General features: G+C 37.2%; 1 protein-coding gene across 2 annotated transcripts in view; it reads left to right on the top strand.

Annotated features, from left to right (window-relative positions):
* The window catches only part of Fam216b (family with sequence similarity 216 member B), a 7,024-nt gene extending 4,272 nt beyond the window's left edge, over positions 1-2,752 (top strand). The window contains exons 3-4 of one of the 2 annotated variants that reach the window (XM_010637084.2): positions 732-852; positions 2,509-2,752. In XM_010637084.2, coding sequence (XP_010635386.1) covers positions 732-852; positions 2,509-2,693 — 306 coding nt within the window. In that variant the 3' untranslated portion in view covers positions 2,694-2,752. Of the gene's footprint in view, positions 1-728; positions 853-2,508 lie in introns of both variants that reach the window. The other variant, XM_010637083.2, reaches the window with a different exon arrangement.
* Positions 2,753-19,255: the final 16,503 nt, after the last annotated feature.

Below are 19,255 nucleotides of genomic sequence, written 5' to 3'. Positions count from 1 at the left end.
TGTGTGTGTGTGTGTGTGTGTGTGTGTGTGTGTGTGTGTGTGTGTGTGTGTGTGTAGGGTGCTCAGGATGAAATCCAGGGTTTTATACATATTAGGAAAGTCTCTGCCACTGGGCTACATCTCCAGACCCAAGAATTTACATTTCTAACATTACCCTGGTATTGCCAATGCCTTTTCAGAACTGGTATTATAGCCCTTCAGGGACTGATCTTTATTCTTAAGATTCAGGTGTGGACTCATCTCATTTAGGAAGCCTGCCTTGACTATTACAGGCAGTTGGTTCTGTTTTCAGAGCACCTGCTTAAAACTAAAGTGGACTTCTTACTGCACTAAGCATCTATTCATCTCTGTCTCCTTTGCTTACTAGGAACTTCCCATTGCAAGTTTCACCCATGCTGAGGCCTGGCACACTTCAGGCCATGTGTAATCTCACAACCTACTTTCCTCAATAAGGATCAACAAAATCTAAGATCTTACAAATCCTTAGATCTCCTTTCTTCAATCCAATACCATGACCTACTTACGGAGCACATTTTCCATACCCATTTTTATCATCATACAGACTAGCAGAACATTGTTTAAGCAAATTAAGGAGGACAATGACCTGGTTATTCTATTCCAGTTACTGTATATTAAAGCACATATGTTTTTTCCTATGGAAGTTAGCTTTGAAAATCTCATACTTTTAATCCTGTAGAGACTCATCAAAATCACCTGCTCTTCCCCAGCAGGAACTAACCCCAGGGCAGCAGCGCTACTTTTATAGCATCATGAGGATTTATGATTCCAGGCCCCAGTGGGAGGCTCTGCAGACTCGCTACATTCACAGCCTTCAGCAACAGCAGCAGCTGGGTGAGTTTAACAACCTGACCTGAGCCTGGCACCTCAGGAAGGAACTCATGTGCTACAGCCAGAAGTCACGTTTTCAGAAAAATAATTCAAGTGGAATGGCCCCTGCCAACTTATTTTATCAGCATGCTTGGCTAGCCAAATTTAAAAACGATTATCTCTGACAATAGAGAGCAAAGTCTTATGGGTAAATTAAGGGGGTTTAAAGAAATTGGAGTACGGATTGTCAAAATGTTGAACAACTCTTCGAGATTTACAGGAACTTGATCTAGTGGATCAATGATGCTGGCTTTAGAAAGCCAGTTTATGCTCAATCCTCAGCTCTACTCCTTGTTGTTTGCACAGACTCCAAGGCCTGACTTGCTCACAGCAATAATAGTTACAGACGTTGAACATTTATCATGTTTCAGATATCATGCTGAGAGCTTTACATATAATATCACATTTCTCCCCGTTTCATATCTGTCACAAACAGAAGCTCAGGCAGGTTATGTAACTTGGTGAATACAACACGGACAGAAAATGTCAGTGAATACTTCATGTCAGAGCTGTCACCTCCAAAGGCCATGCCCCTGTCCCCCACGTGCTTTGCTGCCTCTCCCTTTTCTGTCCTCTTCAGATTTTATGAAGCACAGATGAAATCATGATGGTGAAAAACCTGCACATGTTATAAATACCAACCCACTGAAAGGCACTGTTGCCATTACAGGAAATGTTTTCTGTGGCCAGCTGTTGAAAACTCTTCTCTTAATTCTGATACAGAGCACTCTTTTAAAATACCACTATTACATTAGCATATCTACCTTATTCTGTTGTCCATTAATGGGAAGACAAGGCATTTGCACATTATTTACTAAAAATAACAATAGCAACAACAGCTGTCCTTTATCTGGGATGTCCTAAGGGGCAGGCACTATTCCAAGAATTTAACATGTATTGTCTTATTTAAAACTCAAATACTGTGTGCTGGCTGTCTTTATTTTCTACATTTTACAAAAGAGAAAACTGAAACAGGGATAAGTTAAAAAACCTGACCAGTGACATGCAGCTATTGAATGGAGGAGCCAGGATTTGGCCTGGTTTTAAGTGTTAAAGAAACATTGTTTGATAGCTTTATTTTTGGCATAAAATAACAAACAAACCAGTAAGTCCAGAAGCAGAGGCATTCAATATTTCGTGCATATAAAATCTGCTTGTCATTTTATTAAAATACAGATGTCCAGGTCTACTCCTCTGTGTTTCAAATTCAGAAGGTCTTTGAGGTAGAAATGTGCATTTTAGTAGACAGTTTAAAAAAGCTTCAGCCAGGTGACTTTTTAGTAGATAGTCTCTGCAGAATGCATGTCTAGAAGCACTGCAAGGGTTAAATATCTTTTCCTGAATTGAAGAAAGTTTTGACAACAAAGATAAGTTATTTATATGAATATTCTTCATGGCTTAAATCGCTTATCAAATGATTTGACATGTCAATCTGTGACTGTTAACTTATTGAATGAGAGCTGCAAAAGAAATAACATATACTACCCGTTCTCAAAAAAAGTATAATCAGAGCATGCTAACCACAAAAATGGAATTCTTGTATGATTATGTGAATACTTGCAGTTTTGCTTGCTTTGTACAATTGTTGAATATAAAGCCTCTCTCATTTCTTTTCCCCAGGCTATATCACTAGACATGAGGCCTTGTCTTGTGCTGCTGTGCTTAGAGATTCAACCAAAAGAGCCTCGGCCAAGGTAGCTCCTCAAAGGACCATTTCCCAGAAGTCTTCGGCCATGACAAGACGACATCTATTGGCAAGACCTGGCTCTGTAGTTCAACCCAGGGCCAAAAGTGTAAAGTGCTGAGGCCTCGGGAAGTGAGACTTTGCATTCTCCCATATAAGCAGTTCACCCATGGTTCTTTGGCATATAGTGGGTGCATTGTGCTTATTTGTCAAATGATAATGAATAAAAGAAAAACTCCTAATACAAACTCAAAAACCTAGAAACAACATCTAATTCACATAAATTTTATCAGAATACAATTTGAAAAATTCAAAAATAATAACTGTAGAATAAAGTGACTTTTGAAGCTTTCAAAGAAAAAACTTCCTTTGAGTTTGAGCTTCCCAGAGAAACCCAAAGAACAGTGGAAGGGGACAGGTGACCAGAAGCTACTAGGCCCTCTGTCCCTGCCTGACCATTCCCTGCAAGCCACCCACTGTACACACTGAAAATACAGGAACCAACACAAAGTTCACAGGGATTATAAAGGGTTCCAGAGTCATATCATATCAGCAACAACTGACATTTATCTTTCCTTCTCTCCCCTTCCCCATCAAGCAGTAACATTCAACTTGACCCCAAAACTTCTGATTCTTGTTGGGCTCAGCCACTTTGTGTCATCTTGAAACTCACACGTATCAGTGTGCCACTGCTAGGTTGAGTCTGTACAGCTGTAATTGGCTTTGACACAGATAAGAGAATTCACACAATATGTTCCCTGGCAGCCAAATACTCTTTGTAGAACAGAAAACAGCCTCCCAAGAATTGATCTCAAGTCCAACACTCCCATAGCCTCAAAGGTTTTTAAGCAAAACACACAACACTATACAAATAAGCTAAAACAGAGATAACAGTGAGGCACACCAGTGTATAAATTGTACAGAATTTTATCAGTTGTCTTTAGTGGTTATTTTCATCACTGGTAGTTTTCTTGTGTGTGTCTCAAAAATTAGTCATAAGTGCCCATGTACATTGCCTCTTCCTCATCTTTGATTTAAAAACCGCTTCATTGTTTAAATGGGCCAATGATTTTGTCAGGCCCATGAAAGAATAGATGGGATAGAATATAAACTTACTTGACAAGGGATCCATGGCATAGATCTGAAAGGAAGAAGCTGCTTGGGGATGTATGGAGCTTATCTCTCTACAACTATTAGCATAAAAACTATGAAAATAGTCAAAAGATTCGGAAAGTCCCCCAAACAGCTTCTAGGATACTATTTGTCTTTTATTTGGTGAAACAAGGGGCACAGTTGGCCCAGCAGTCTAATAGGAAGTTCTGGGAAGCCAAAACTGATCTCAAGGGGTCATTCACATAAGTGTTAAGAAACTCCCTGACCCTGTCAAATCCTAGCCCTAACTTAGCTACTCTAAGTAGCTTTTAGTTTTCAGTTAGGAATTCTTAGGTAGTATTAAAAGAAGAAAAAAAAATCAAATGGTACTGGGGTGAGCTATAAACTCAACCTAAGGAGGGACAGACATTTGTTGCAGCCCTAACTTAACCTATACTAACTCTCCCACCATTTCCACCATGGGCCTTTTATTCCCCTGAACTGCTGACATACACTTTTGTCTTACTCTTTTCTGTCTTAATGTACAAAGATATTTGCTGTGTAAACCTTAGCTAGTAATGCAGAATATTAAGAAGGCCACTTATGATTCTGAGCCACAACCCTGCATCAAAAATCTCAGAAACATTTTGTTTCTAGCAGAGTTTTTTTATAAGCTGATGGGCAAGTGAATGTCACAGAACCATAAGACAGACAAATAGATCTAAGTTGGTGGGAGAGGTCCCACTAATTGGCTCCCCTTTCCAAGAAGATAATTCTCCCTCACCACTAGAGCTCCACACTTAAAGCTTTGAGAAATGTGGTAGAAAAGTGCTCACTTGGGAGGACACCAAGCAAGTTGATCAAAAGGTAAGAGAGGATATCTGAGAATTTTAAACAACGTTGACCTGTTGAAAACTACATTTCTTGCTCTCACAATGTCAGTGAACATCAAAATATAGTCCTGAAAATTAGTGATTATTTCACCTAAAATTTCTATATGTAGACAGGTTCTAGTTTGTATCAGAGACTCCAGCCGTAAGCCTCTAGTCTCCATCTAGTGTGTGACACAAGCCTGAGGGGGAAAAATACACTAAGAGACAGAACTAAGAGAGAGAAAGCGAGTGCCAGGATGACCAATGCTGCCATGACTGACAAAGGCCCTGGTTAGTCCCAGACACTGACTTTTGTTGGCAATCAATTGGGGTAAAGGCAAACTACATGTAGTTTTTATGGGAATTAATGTAAACAAGCTCATAAAGGACAAGGTGAAGCATTCTCAAATTAGGAATACAATACAAAAATATATGATTGTAATTAGAACATTGTCCTTTTTGAGTTGTGCTGCTATAAACATGGGCATGAGGGCCAGGAATTTAGCTCAGTGGCTCCGCTGCCTGCTTCACAAGTATAAGGTCCTGAGATTGATCTCTGGTGCAAAAAAACAAAAAAACAAAAACATGGGCATACATGTATCACTGTAGTATCATGTCTAACTCTTTGGGGAAGATTGCCAGAAGAAGTATAGCTGGATCAAATGGAGCATCTATTTTTAGTTTTTTGAGGAAACTTCATCCTCATTTTCATAGTGATTGTACTAGTTTTCATTCCCACCAATAAAAAGAAAGATTCCTCTTTCCCCAAAGCCTCACCAATAATTGTTGTTTTTTGAGCCCTTGATGACAGTCGTTCCTTCCCGAATAAGAGGGGATTTTGGTTGTTTTAATTTGCATTTGTCTAATGGAAAAAGATGCTAAACTTTTTCAGGTACTGATTGGCCATTTGTATATCATCTTTTGAAAAGTGTCTACTTATTTCAACTGTGCATTTTTGATAGGGTCTTTTATTATTGAGGGTATAATTTTTTTACTTCATTTTATATTCTAGACATTAATCTCTGTCTCAGAAATTGCTGGAAATTTTTTCCCCATTCTGTAAGTTGTCTGTTCACTTTGTAGGATGTTTCCTCTGCTGTACAGAAGCTTTATAATTTGATATAAACCCATGTGTTGCTTCTTGGTGTAATTTGTTGTGCAATTTCTTATTTGGTTCAGAAAGTCCTTGCTGATGCTTATGTCTTCAAGAGTATTACCAATGTTTTCTTCCAGAAGATTCAGTGCTTCTATTTTTAATGTCTAAATCTTTAATATATTTTGATTTGATTTTAGTACATGATAAGAACTATAGGTCTAGATTCATCCTTTTACATGTGAATAGCCAGTTTCCTCTTCATCATATTAAAAAGCTATCTTTTCTTTGGTGTGTGTTTTTCACCCCTTTGTCAAAAAGCAGATGGCAAAAGGTGAACAAGGCTGTTTCCCATCCTTGATCCTATTCCATTGGTCAAATGTCTGGTTTTTGTTCTGATATATATATTATACTACATAATATATAATACATCTATTGTGTATCTCAGGCTATAATCCACCTACCAGAGTCAGTGAGGATGCTTTAAATGTGCAACTTCCCAAACTGCTCCTAGACATAATGCATTAAAATGTAAGAGCTAGCATCCCAGGTGATAATAAGCTTACTAAGGTAGAGTAGATCTTTGCATTCAAGGAGTGACTTCAATAGTCACATGATTAAACCCTAAAATCTGAACTTCTGTTTGGCAAAATTATAGGAGCAAGAAATGCATGATGAAAGAAAGGTATCTCCTTGATACCTCTCAATAGCCCATGTAAATAAACTACTTATTATTCTGACTTAAAAGTCAAGTTGAAGCAGTGGCGTGTGATAATGCAGTGTGTGAATTCACTAAAATGATTTATTTTCCATAAAGCTGGTGTTACTAAATATATACAGTACTAAAATTCACCAAAATGAATTCTGTTTTGGTTTCCACTACCAGTCTTTATTTTGTGATGAAGGTCATAAGAACAGATCACAGAATTTCTGCACCTTTTCAACTAAAACAAGTATCTAATTGCATTGGTACTTGTAGAAAAAACCATTATATCAGCCTCATTGACTCTGCTTTCCCCCTTTAAATTACAGTCCATTGCCTGAATTGTAATCAATCCCTACCTTGGAAATCATTCCCCTGACAACCTCTGGAGAATTGTTAGCTATTTTTCTCCATATTAAAGTTATCATGCCACAGCAGTTACACAATAGGATCAGTTAGGTCAGAAGAAGAGGAAACCCCTGTAGATCTTGAAAATCGCAGCTTAGGTGCAGAATCTGAGACAACTGCCAACTTGTAATGGGGCCAAACACTCAGATGCCACATAATGTGAGTTCCCAAGGATCCTTTTGCCCCAGAGTATGGAAGTCCTCAGGGCAACAAGTACATGCTTATAAATAGAAAGGCCTAGAGAAAGAAATTTCCTACTTTAAAAATACTGTAACAAGTCCAGAAGGACAATCAAAATGACTTGATGGTATTGTTGAAATTTGGGGATGTTTCAGAAGCCAAATTTTCTATTAGAAAAAAAAAAAGAAAACAAAACACCATTGTAAATATATTCTTTAAATTCAATAAGCTATTATGTTACATGCTACATTGATTGTGTATTTACATAAGAAAGCAGAGATCAAAGTTCCATATTGCAGAGGGTCTGTCCAAAGCACATTAAAGGTAGAGGGTGGAGAAAGGAGTCAGGAATAGTAGGGAGGAACAAGAGGGGCTGCAGAGGAGTCAGGGGGCAGTAAAAGGCAAACAGTAGGTGTAGAATACAGCCCTACTTCCTACCTACAGGGAAAAGAGCTGGAAAATCCAAGAGCTGTATCAAATGGCTGGTACCAGGACAAGGGGAAGTTAGTGAGGAAATGAACAAAAGTAGACAAAGAATTATGATCAAAAGAATATGTGTATACACCAGGTAAATTAAATGGCCTGTAATTTGGGGAAAACAAGGTCATATTTAAGTTATGAACTGTTTGCTTCTTTTCCACAGAAGAGAAATGAGAACACTTTGAAAAAAAAGGAAATCGTTTTTAGAGTGCAGCATAATCTTTAGGAGACTACATAATTAAAACAAGTCCAGAATTTTAAAAATCTTTACACATTTGTTCAAACTTTTAAGTTTTTGATGAAGTATTTTATGGGGACATGGGCTATATTAAGTGAGTCCTTCCTATGTTTTTAGTTATTTACATTTTCACAAATTTGCAATATCTGAGGGTTGGTGGGAATAAATATCTGTACTAGTCAAAATACCTGACACACCTTAAAGGAGGAGAGATGAGACCCACCACTTCAGAGGACTCAGTCTATGGTCATGGCAGAAGCATGTGATAGAGCAAAGTTGCTTACTTCATTGAAAGCAAAGCAAGGTAATAGTACATGGGAGAGATATATGCTCCAAAGACGTATCCTCAGTGACCACCTCCAGCTGAGCCTCACAGCACACTCAGGTATGGACATCAGTGGGTTAATCCACTAATAAGATAGCACCCCTAAGATCCACCTTGCCAAGAGTTTCATAATACAGTCAAGTTGATAGTTAAGCTTTACTGTCACAATATCAGTTTTATTATGCTTATAAGCATTTCATTTTGGCTAAACAAACAGAAAACATGTAGATAACAGTCATGAGAAATAAGTCTAGGAAGAAATTGCAGCTTGATCATGAAACGTCAAAGTTTTTGCAATGGGAAGGGTACCAAAAGTTGGAAGGAGCAGGGAGGGAAAGGGTAGCAGATGAAAAACAAACAAAAAAAAAGCTGAGAAAAATAATTGAGATGTATTATGTACATGCACCAACTCCCCATGAGAATTGTAATCATTATGTACTGTAAGCGTGTACTGATAAAAAAGTGAAAGTGTAAAAGCACATCTTAAAAAACTATAATTGACAGATAATAGGGAGATACTGCAATTGTTTTTAGAAGGATCGTGGTCTCAGAACACATTGGGAGGACCAATTTCTAATACTGAGCATGATGAATCCAAGACGAAAAGGAAGAAATCAAAGAAGCATTTCAAATGGCTATTTTGACACTGTGGAGCAGAAATGAGGAGACTTGAACTTGGGAATGAAATACAGGGAAAAGAACAAAAGACTTAGTGACAGAAAAATCAATGGCCCAGGCTGGGTGGATGTGTGTAATGAGAGAGACTGAGGTGATCACAGGGATCAGGAAAGAAAGCATGGACAAGATAGCCCTCAGAAGAAAGGCTGATTGAGGGGACAATGAATTGTGTCTGGTTTAGGAAGAGTTGTGTTTGAAATTCTTGTGTTTGAAGTCCATGTCCATTGACATGCATGGTACAACTTAGGAGAAAGGTCTGTCATGGGATTTGTGAAGAGGCAAGTGGAGGGGAGCACTCCAGAAAAGAGCAGATGTGAGAGAACAGTCACAGACAGGGCCAAGGGGAGACCCAGAGGAGCCAGCAGATATCATTCAGAGGAAAGAGGACAGACAACCTTACAGAGATCGAGAAGGAAATTGGAAAAAGGCAGGGCTAGTGACTGCATAAGGAAGACGAATCATAAAATGATACCATTGCAGTTGACAATTAGGAGCCTGCTGGTGAGCTTAGAAAAGCAGGTCCATGGGCAGGGATGGTAACTGGACTTCATGGAGCAACGGTTGGTTTGGGGAAAAAATGGGGGGGGGGCATCATAGTGAATGTCAAAAAGGCTTAGTCTGCATCCATTTGTGTTTCTGTATTTTCCACTCTATTCAGCCTCATAGAAATTCCTTTTTAATCCCACTTTCTCCATTCATGTGTACAGAGTATTTCCCACCCACCACAATGGAAGAAACTTTCATAAGCCGATGCCAGCTTAATGTGCTAATGGAATTTCATGATGAAATTCTATCAGGCAGAGCATACTGTTATTGCAATATATTTTATTACTCTATTAGCACATGTTATAAAATATGTACTTATGAACAAATTACTGCTACAATTTCATATATTCATCCAATGGTGTAGGAATTTGGAGCAACAAAACCATTTTTAGTAAAGGAATTGAGATGAGTAAAAGTGAAATTCAAGATTCTATAGCATGTGTGAGAAGAAATGATCCATTTTAAAGACTGGATATGACTATCGTACCATAGATCCACTTCTATCTAAGACATCCTATTTCATGTATAACTGTTAAGTATACATTAAGGCCAGGGAATTAAAGTCAGATAAAAAATCTCTTAACAAAATATCAACCATTTCATCCACAAAGAACAGCAGGAAGCCTTTACTTTAAAGTCTCTTCTTTTTTGACTAATGGTTTAAAATCCATGTTAATTTCGGTAAATGTAAGGAATGATTATTGTCAGTATTTGGCAAATGAGAAAATGAATGATTTAAAATGCTGATTGTACTTTTAAAAATCTAGTCTCTGTAGAAATTACCACCCCAGCAAAGATCTGAGAGATGAAAAGGCCAGCAAAAGCTGGTACAGAGCAGAGATATGGAGAAAATTTTAGGTGGAGGAAGCATAAATCAATTAAAGCAGGAACCATGCTGTCTATTGTGATAAATCATATTAATAGAAGACATTCAATTGAAAAGCAAAAGAGATATAAATAAATCAGGATTTTCACTGACTCCCTTTGCTTTTGGATACCAGAAGACAATGTCACACATTAAAAGCTGTGTCTATAAAGCTGTAAATAAATGTTTGCCAGGAAGCTTCAAATGCAGCACTGTTTATGAGCAGTTCCACAACAGATCCTAGAGAATTGCATGTTCCAAAGAGGAAGAACTCACAGAAAGCTGAGCTTAGCTCAGAAAGACACTCTAATGATTCTTAGCAAAGGCCTCAGTTCCCTAAAACTAGTCAAATTCTTTCATATATTTTCTTCTGGCTCATTCATCATACATTTATTGAGTACTAGCATGTAGGCAGGTCCTACGAGCCCATGGAGTTTTGGTGTGGAATGATACACCTCTGGTTAGGTTATCATGGCTGTTTGACTTACAAACTTGGGATGTCAGGGCTGTCAGTTCTAGGTTCTGCTCCTGAGTGAGTGCTCGATGGGGTTTTTTCTCTAAGTTCCTCTGCCTTAGCAGGATACAGTTTAGTGGGAGAGCAAAACAGAGTTCTTACAGTCTGCACAGGAGCCTATCTACAAATCCTTCTGTCTTGATACAGGACATGGTGGCTGTATAGACAGATGAGTTTTTTTTTAAAAAAATAATAAATAGATCAGATCTCCCTCCAGCCTGCCTGGGCCCAATCCACGGGTCTGGGTAGCTGCGCTTTCCCTTGTGGGTGCCACAATTGCGGCTCCAGTGCCAGGAGGGTACCCCCCCTCAGACCTCCTAATCATGCCAGGACTTGGACCCACTCTGCAGAGGCATAGCTGGTAATAAAGGGTAATTTTCTGAGCTCCCAAATTTGAACATCTTTAAAGAAAGGGCAAGAGAAACCCATAGTAGAACTGTCTGGAGTCCAACCCTGCAGGAGGTCGGGGAACTCAATTTGGACCTTGTGTCCTGAGGTCAGTCTGTGTCATGGGGGTCTGCCATTGGCTAGCTGAGATGGGGAATTTGGTTCTGCACATAGCAGCACACGATGTATATTATGACAGCAGAGATGTAGTCTGAAAGAGGCCCTTCAAAGTCATTTTTTTGTCCTTTTCTTTCTTTTCCTCATTCCACTCTGCAAATTTATTTTTCTGTCATCTTTCACCAACTCAATCTCTTCCTCCAAAATATTGCCCCTCATCTTTCTCTCTGTTCCTGCTCCTGCCCTGACACAGATTTCTTCTTTTATCATTTTTTCTTTTTTCTTAATGTTCTTTTTTTCTATCATTGTGCCTCACTCAAGGGTCAGTAGTTTCAAGGGAAAGTGAGCCCCTATTGCTGTTAGGGGATATATTGTTGTCTTTAGACTTACACTCTGTCTATGTCTTTTGAGTTTAACAGTTTCCTAAAGATTGTGCGGTCATTCTGTGTCCTCTGGCTTCACTTGAAACCTTCTCCAGTTCTTTAACTTATTTACTCTTCTTGTCCTAACTCTGTCTAGGCCCCCATCCTAAATATGCTATGTTTAGGAGTTTGTTCACTATGAACATATTTTGGGCTGGGGCTGCTTCTTGATTTTAATTTAATTCACATGGTTTAAAGGTGATAGATTAATGACTACCACAAGTGGTCAATTTGCAAGTAGTGATTGATCCTATTGTGTTACTGATTGTATCAATTGGGATAAAGGATAGGGATTGATTTTATGAGTTGTTTTCTCTGATACTGTGAAAATGAGAATGTCTATGAGTCATTAGATAATCAAAAAATAAAATGCAATGGTATCAGGAAGATTTAATAAACCAGAGATTGAATCAAGGAAGACCCAATAGCAAAAATAAAAATGAGAAAACACTTAAGCAAGACACAAAGACAGACTTCCAGTTCACCAATGGCAAACAGAAGGGCAAAAGCGGATGAAAAGTCTGATAGTGAACCACCAAGACACTCTGAACTCACAGAACAGGAAGAAACAAAACAGATCAATGAGGTGCTAGAAAAATTCAAAACAAATAATTTCCCATATTACCATAGAGATAGTGAGCAAAATGAAAGTCATGATTTGAGACTCTAGAACAGAAACTGACAAAAAATAGATGAGCTCAGGACGATAATAGAAGCCATGAAGGCCCAGCATAAGAAAGAAATGGAAACAGTGAATGCTCAACTTAGGAAACAAATGGAATCCATAAAATAGATTCAAACAGATATCCAGGAGACTAAAAACTCTATTAAAGGTGTACTCAACAGATTAAAAGAATGCAAATATAGAATCTTGGATATAGGAGATAGGATCACAGACAGTGATTATGAAAAGAGAGGTCTCTTAAAAACAGTAAGGGATCATGAGAAATCGATTCAACAACTCCTAGATGATGCAAAGACGAATAACATAAGACTGATAGGAACCCATGGAGTAGCAGGAGAAAATGCAAATGACTTAAAAAAGCTGTTCACAGAATTAATGAAAAAATTCCCCAGGGGGGAAGAATTTGACATACAGATGATTGAGGCATATAGGACTCCAATAGCCAGGATAAAAAAAAAATCTACACCTAGATATATAATAATCAAGATTCCAGAAACCCAACAGAAGAACAAAATACTACAAGCAGTAAAAGAAAAGAACAAATCACACGCAAAGGAAAGGCCATCAGAATCACAGCAGACTTTTCAACACAAACCCTTAGGTTAAGGAGAGCCTAGAGTGAAGTATTTCAAGTCCTAAAAGAAAACAACCTCCAACCTAGACTGATGCATCCTGAAAAACTCTCTCTCAAAATGGATGGGGAAATAAGATACATCAATGACAAAGAACACCTGAGAAATTTCATGAATACAAAATGAGCACTACAAGGAATTCTAAACAATATCCTAGAAAAAGACAATGAAGGCAACAACACCATGAGACCCAACAGAGCAAACCATGTAGTCAAGGCAAGAAACTAAAAAGAGAGGGCAAAAAATTAAAAAGAGTCAACAAAAGGACAATAGCATGACAATAAGAAGTCAGTACAATATCAGTTATAACCATTAATGTCAATGGTATCAATTCACCAATCAAGAGAAATAGACTGGCAGAATGGATTAAGAAGCAAAATTCAACAATATGCTGTATACAAGAAACAGACCTAGGGCAAAAAGAAGCCCATAGGCTGAAAGTGAACGGATGGAAAAAAATTCTCCATGTGACAGGAGCTGAGAAAAAAGCAGGGGTACCAATCTTATTCACAGACAAAGTAAATTTCAAACCAAAACTGATTAAGAGAGACAAAGAAGGCCACTATGTCCTTGTAAAGGGAATAATTCAAGAGGAAAAGATGACAATCATAAACATTTATGCACCAAATATAAATGCCACCAATTATATAAAACAAATATTAAGTAACAAGAAAAACCAAATAAGCACTAATACAATTGTAGTGGGGGATCTAAATACCCCACTATCACAAATAGACAGATCATCTAGGTAAAAAATCAACAATGAAATACTAGAAGTGAACCAAGCTTTTGAATGCATGGACTCATTAGATGTCTATAGAGTCTTCCACCCCACAAAATCAGAATATACATTCTTTTCAGTTGCACATGGGTCATTCTTGTAGACAGATCACACACTAGATCACAGAACAGGTTTGAATAAATGCAAAAGAATTGAAGTTATTCCCTGTATATTATCAGATGACAGTGCAATCGAGCTGGAGATCAATAGCATAAGAAACCCTAGGAACTTCACAAACACATGGAAATTGAACAACACTCTCCTGAACAATCAGTGGATCACAGAGGAAATTAAAGGAGAAATCAGAAAGTTTTGACAAATAAACAAAAATGCCAATACAACATACAGGAATCTATGGGACACAATGAAAGCAGTTCTATGTGGAAAATTCATAGCACTGAGTGCCCACACTAGAAAATAGAGCAAGCTCAAATAAACAACCTAATGATGAATCTTAGACTCCTAGAAAAACAAGAGCAAGAAAAACCCAAAGCTCAAACAAGAGAGGAAATTATAAAGATTAGAGCAGAAATCAATGCAATAGATACTAAGAAAATGATACAAAAAATAAATGAATCGAAGAGTTGGTTTTTTGAAAGAATAAATAAAATCGATAAACCCTTAGCTAATCTTATCAAAAAAAAGGAAAGAAAAGGCTCAGATCCATGCAATCAGGAATGAAAAAGGCGAACTCACAACAGATCCCACAGAAATCCAGAGGATCATTAATACCTACTTTGAGAACCTGTACTCTAATAAAATGGAAAACACAGAAGAAATGGACAGATTTCTAGATACTTATGAATTACCAAAGTTGAACAAAGAAGATAAAAACATTTTAAACACCCCAATTACAATCAGTGAAACTGAAAATGTAATTAAAAACTTACCAACACAGAAAAGCCCAGGTCCTGATGGATTTACTGCTGAATTTTATAAGACATTTAGAGAAGAACTACTGCCTTTACTCTTCAAACTTTTCAATGAAATAGAAGTGGAAGCAATACTTCCACATTCACCCCTAGAAGCAAGTATCAATTTGATTCTCAAACCAGGGAAAGACGCAACTAAAAAAGAGAACTACAGGCCAATCTCCTTAATGAATGTAGATGCAAAAATCCTTAATAAGGTACTAGCAAAGAGCATACATAAGATCCTCAAGAAGATCATACATCCTGACCAAGTCAGATTTATTCCAGGAGTGCAAGGATGGTTCAACATATGTAAGTCAATAAATGTAATACACTATATTAACAAAGTCAAGGACAAAAACCACGTGATCCCCTAGATAGATACAGAAAAGCATTTGACAAAATTCAATACCCATTCATGATAAAAACCCTGCAAAAAATTGGAATAGATGGTCTATATCTCAACTTAATAAAGGCTATCCATGAAAAACCAACAGCTAACATCATATTAAATGGCCAAAAACTGAAAACCTTCCTGTTAAAATCAGGGACAAGACAATGATGCCCACTATCACCAGTCCTCTTTGATATAGTTCTGGAAACATTAGCCATAGCAATTAGACAAGAGAAAGAAATTAGACAATAAAGACTAAAGGAAGAAGTTAAACTATCATTAATTGCTGAAGATATGATACTCTACATTGAGGGCCCAAAAAACTCCACCAAAAGACTCTGAGACTTAATTGACACTTTTAGTAGAGTAGCTGGATACAAGGTCAACACCCCAAAATCAATAGCCTTCTTGTACACAAGTAACAGACTCACTGAGAGAGAAATTAGGGAAACAATTCCCTTCACAATAGCATCCAAAAAAATGAAATACCTAGGAATCAATCTAACAAAAGAAGCAAAAGACCTCTACACTGAAAACTATAGCACTCTGAAAAAAGTGATCGAGGAGGATACAAGAAAATGGAAAGATCTCCCCTGCTCCTGGGTTGGAAGAATCAACATAGTGAACATGGCCATACTACCAAAACTGCTATACATATTCAATGCAATGCCAATTGAAATTCCAACACTATATTTCACAGAACTAGAAAGAAAAATCCAAAAAATCATTTGGAACCAGAAGAGACCTAGAATAGCAAAAGCCATCTGAGGCAACAGACACATGGCAGCGGGTATAACAATTACCAATTTGAAATTATACTACAAAGCCACTGTGATAAAAACAGCATAATACTGGCAAAGAAACAGACCTGAGGATCAGCGAAACAGATTGGAAGACACAAAAGAACTCCAGATGTACTCAGCTATGCCATTTTTGAAAAAGGAGCTGACCATCCCCACTGGAAGAAAGACAGCCTCTTCAATAAATGGTGTTGGAAAAACTGGAACTCAACCTGCCAAAGATTAAAATTAGACCCTTATCTCTCACCATGCACTAAATTACAATCCAAGTGGATTAAAGATCTAACTATTAAAACAGAAACACTAAATTCGCTGGAAGATAAGTTAGGCAGAACTCTTGAAGACATTGGCATAGGAAAAGACTTTATAAACAAATCCTTAGTAGCACAGGAACTAGCAGAAAGAATAAACAACTGGGATCTCATTTATTAAAAAGCTTCTGCACTGCAAAAGAAATCATCAACACAACTAAAAGGCAACCTACAATGTGGGAAAATATTTTTACCAGGTGCTCCTCAGACAAAGGTATATTATCTAGGATATATAAAGAACTCCAAATAATCAGCCCCACAAATATAAAGACCCAATTCAAAAATGTACATCTGAGATGAACAGACATTTCTCAGACAAACAAGTAAAAACAGCAAGTACATATGAAATAATGTTCCACATCACTGGTCATTCGAGAGATGCAGATGAAAACAACACTGAGATCCCACCTCACCCCACAAAGAATGGCTTCTATCAAGAAATCACACAATAACAAATGTTGGCAGGGTTGTGGGGAGAAAGGAACCCTTCTCCATTGTTGGTGGGAGTGCAGACTTGTGCTACCACTATGGAAATCAATATGGAGATACCTTAAAGATCTGGGACTAGAGATTCCATTTGACCCAGCCATCCCTCTGCTGGGTATCTTTCCAAAAGAATTAAAAGAATCATATCACAGAGATATATGTGCAACTATGTTTATAGCAGCACAGTTTGTAATAGCTAAAACATTGAAACAGCCCATTTGCCCATCAGTTGGAAACTGGATAAAGAAGATGTGGCTTTTCTATAAAGTGGAATACTACTCAGCCATAAAGAATGAGAGAGTCATTCATAGGAAAATGGATACATTTTAAGGATATACTTCTAAGTGAAATAAATAAGTCACACATGTGTAAATACTGAATAGTTTCTCTGATGTGAAAAACTATAATAGTACACAAGATCCTAATGGGATAATTAACAACATGAAATAGGAAGAAAAGCACTAAATCTGTAGGGAAAGTGAGAAGAGGAAGGGAAATGGAATAAGGGAAAAGAAAAAAATATGAGAAAGTGACAAAATGGAAATAAAGTGTTTGTAAACATGGAGGGGAGGAGGGGGTGAAGGGAGGGCAGGGACAAGGGGAAAAAATGAGAACTGAGACCTGTCATGTAAAGGTACAAGATCCCAGTAATGAATGTAACTGTACTGTATACCTAGAATGTACCAATAAACTCAATAAAAAAATAATAATAAATAAGTGTCTGATTTTCCAAGCATAACCTAATCAGAATTATGACTTCTACTTTTCTCCCCACATTTGTTCTTAACTGAGCTGCTTGGTGAGAACACAAAAGTTGAGAGCACAGTTATGGGATTTGATCATTTATTTTGAATTCTAAGTGTAATATTTAAAGGCTGGGTGATTGCATATGAGAATCTCCACTTCTATGCTCCATTTTCCCATCTGTAAAGTAAGGATAGTCATAGTTCCTACTTTGTAGAGCTTTAAGATTAGCACTAATGCCTGACAGTTGTACACATTCATTCATGTCAACTCACTAATAATCCTGTGTAGAAAGATTATGTCTACAGAGTAATTAATGCCCAATATTTTTAATGTTTTACCATTTTGAAGGCACCTGAATATATCATATATGAAATCAAAAGGTAAATTTGTTCAAATAAATTCAGAGAAGATCACTTCAGACAAGTTTATCATGGCTATAAGTAGGTAAGCCCTCCTCCTCTTTCAAACTGTATTATGCTTTGTAAAATGCATTACCAAAGAAAATAAATGGGAGTGAGCAAAGAAATGGAGCAGAAGGAAATCTCTATGTCAGAAATTACTTAAAAGTCCATTGACAATAAAGTGAGTAAGTAATCAAGGCTTATGCACACAGTGGTACAGAGTTTCATGTATTTGTGCAAAAAATCCATAACATTGAGTGAAGGACACCAGATTCAAAATAATATATATTAAATTATTCTATTTATGGAAATTCAAAAAGTCAATATTTACAGGTGCCTCTTGACAATCATAAAATAAATATTGTGATTAGTATGGCGAGGATATGATGATGTGAAATGTAAGTGTGTGTGTGTGTGTGTGTGATATTTCTGGAATTCTGCTAATATCATTTTTTGGTCTGTATGGTAGATACTTGAGTGCTTGATCATAGTAATTTATAATGATACATGTTTGTGTTTTGATAGTCACTCTTTTGAGAGCTTGTTTGGTGGTTCTAGCAGGGGAGCACAGCTTCTTTTATACCCTTAATGGAGGAAACAATCCTCCTCTATCAGGGGTGATTGTCCTCTCCCACCAATTGTTCAGGTTTGGTCAGGGGGATGCACAGGGACTGTGAGGGAGGAAGAAACACTGGTCTAGCCAGCCAGCTCAACTGAATCAACCCTGGTAATCAATAGGGTGACAGATGTTCCAGGCAGATCACTCTCATATCCTTGATAGTTAGTTACTCTTTTGGACAATCACTTTTTTCTTTTTGTATTATAATTTACAAAAAACTTTAAAATTATTCTAAATGTAAATTTAGATTTTTTTAATGAATGAAAATAAATATTTTATGAGTAAAAATATTAGGAACCTAAGTTAGATGCAACTGAATTTAAACTCTTTGTCATGTCTACATGCCCCACTCAGAACATATCTCTCCAACTTTTTATTCCCTTTACCAACTCAATTCCCAACATCATCAAAGGTTTGAAAGGTGATTATAAATAAACATGGTCACTGGAATGCACAAGGACATTCTCACAGTGCTTTTAAGGGATCTCCTTCTGGTTTGAAGTAAAGAATGAAACCTGAAAAGTCAAGATGATGAAACATACTGTTGAGAGATGCTCTTCCTGAGAGGAAAATGACACACATAATGTCCTAGTTTATAAAGCCTGCTCATCTTCTAGTTCAGACTGTAAGTTCACTTAGCTAGTCTTTTTGCAGAGACAAGAAAAAGTTCTTGATAATGGTAGTTCAGTACAAGTTCATTCTCATGTTTCAGATAATAACTGATAGCAATAGTATTCTGTGGATCTATTTGTAACATTTTTAATGAGAAAAGCTTTTGTTGACCTATACCTAATGGCATGGAAAATACCTGTCCTGTAATACTGACCTCCTGAAAAAAACATTTAAATGTATAAATATAAGAGAAGTTAAACAAAATTCATAAAATAAAAGAAGAAAACTATATTTTAAAACAATAGTGTGGAAATGTCATAGTGTCATACAAATTTCAATTGGTTCAGGCTTCTCTTTCATAACCTGGGAATGTTATTGACCTAG

This window comes from Fukomys damarensis, unplaced genomic scaffold, assembly GCF_012274545.1.
Source record: "Fukomys damarensis isolate Sample0158 unplaced genomic scaffold, DMR_v1.0_HiC HiC_scaffold_38, whole genome shotgun sequence".
Taxonomy (NCBI): domain Eukaryota; kingdom Metazoa; phylum Chordata; class Mammalia; order Rodentia; family Bathyergidae; genus Fukomys; species Fukomys damarensis.
This window is presented reverse-complemented; position numbering and strand designations above follow the sequence as displayed.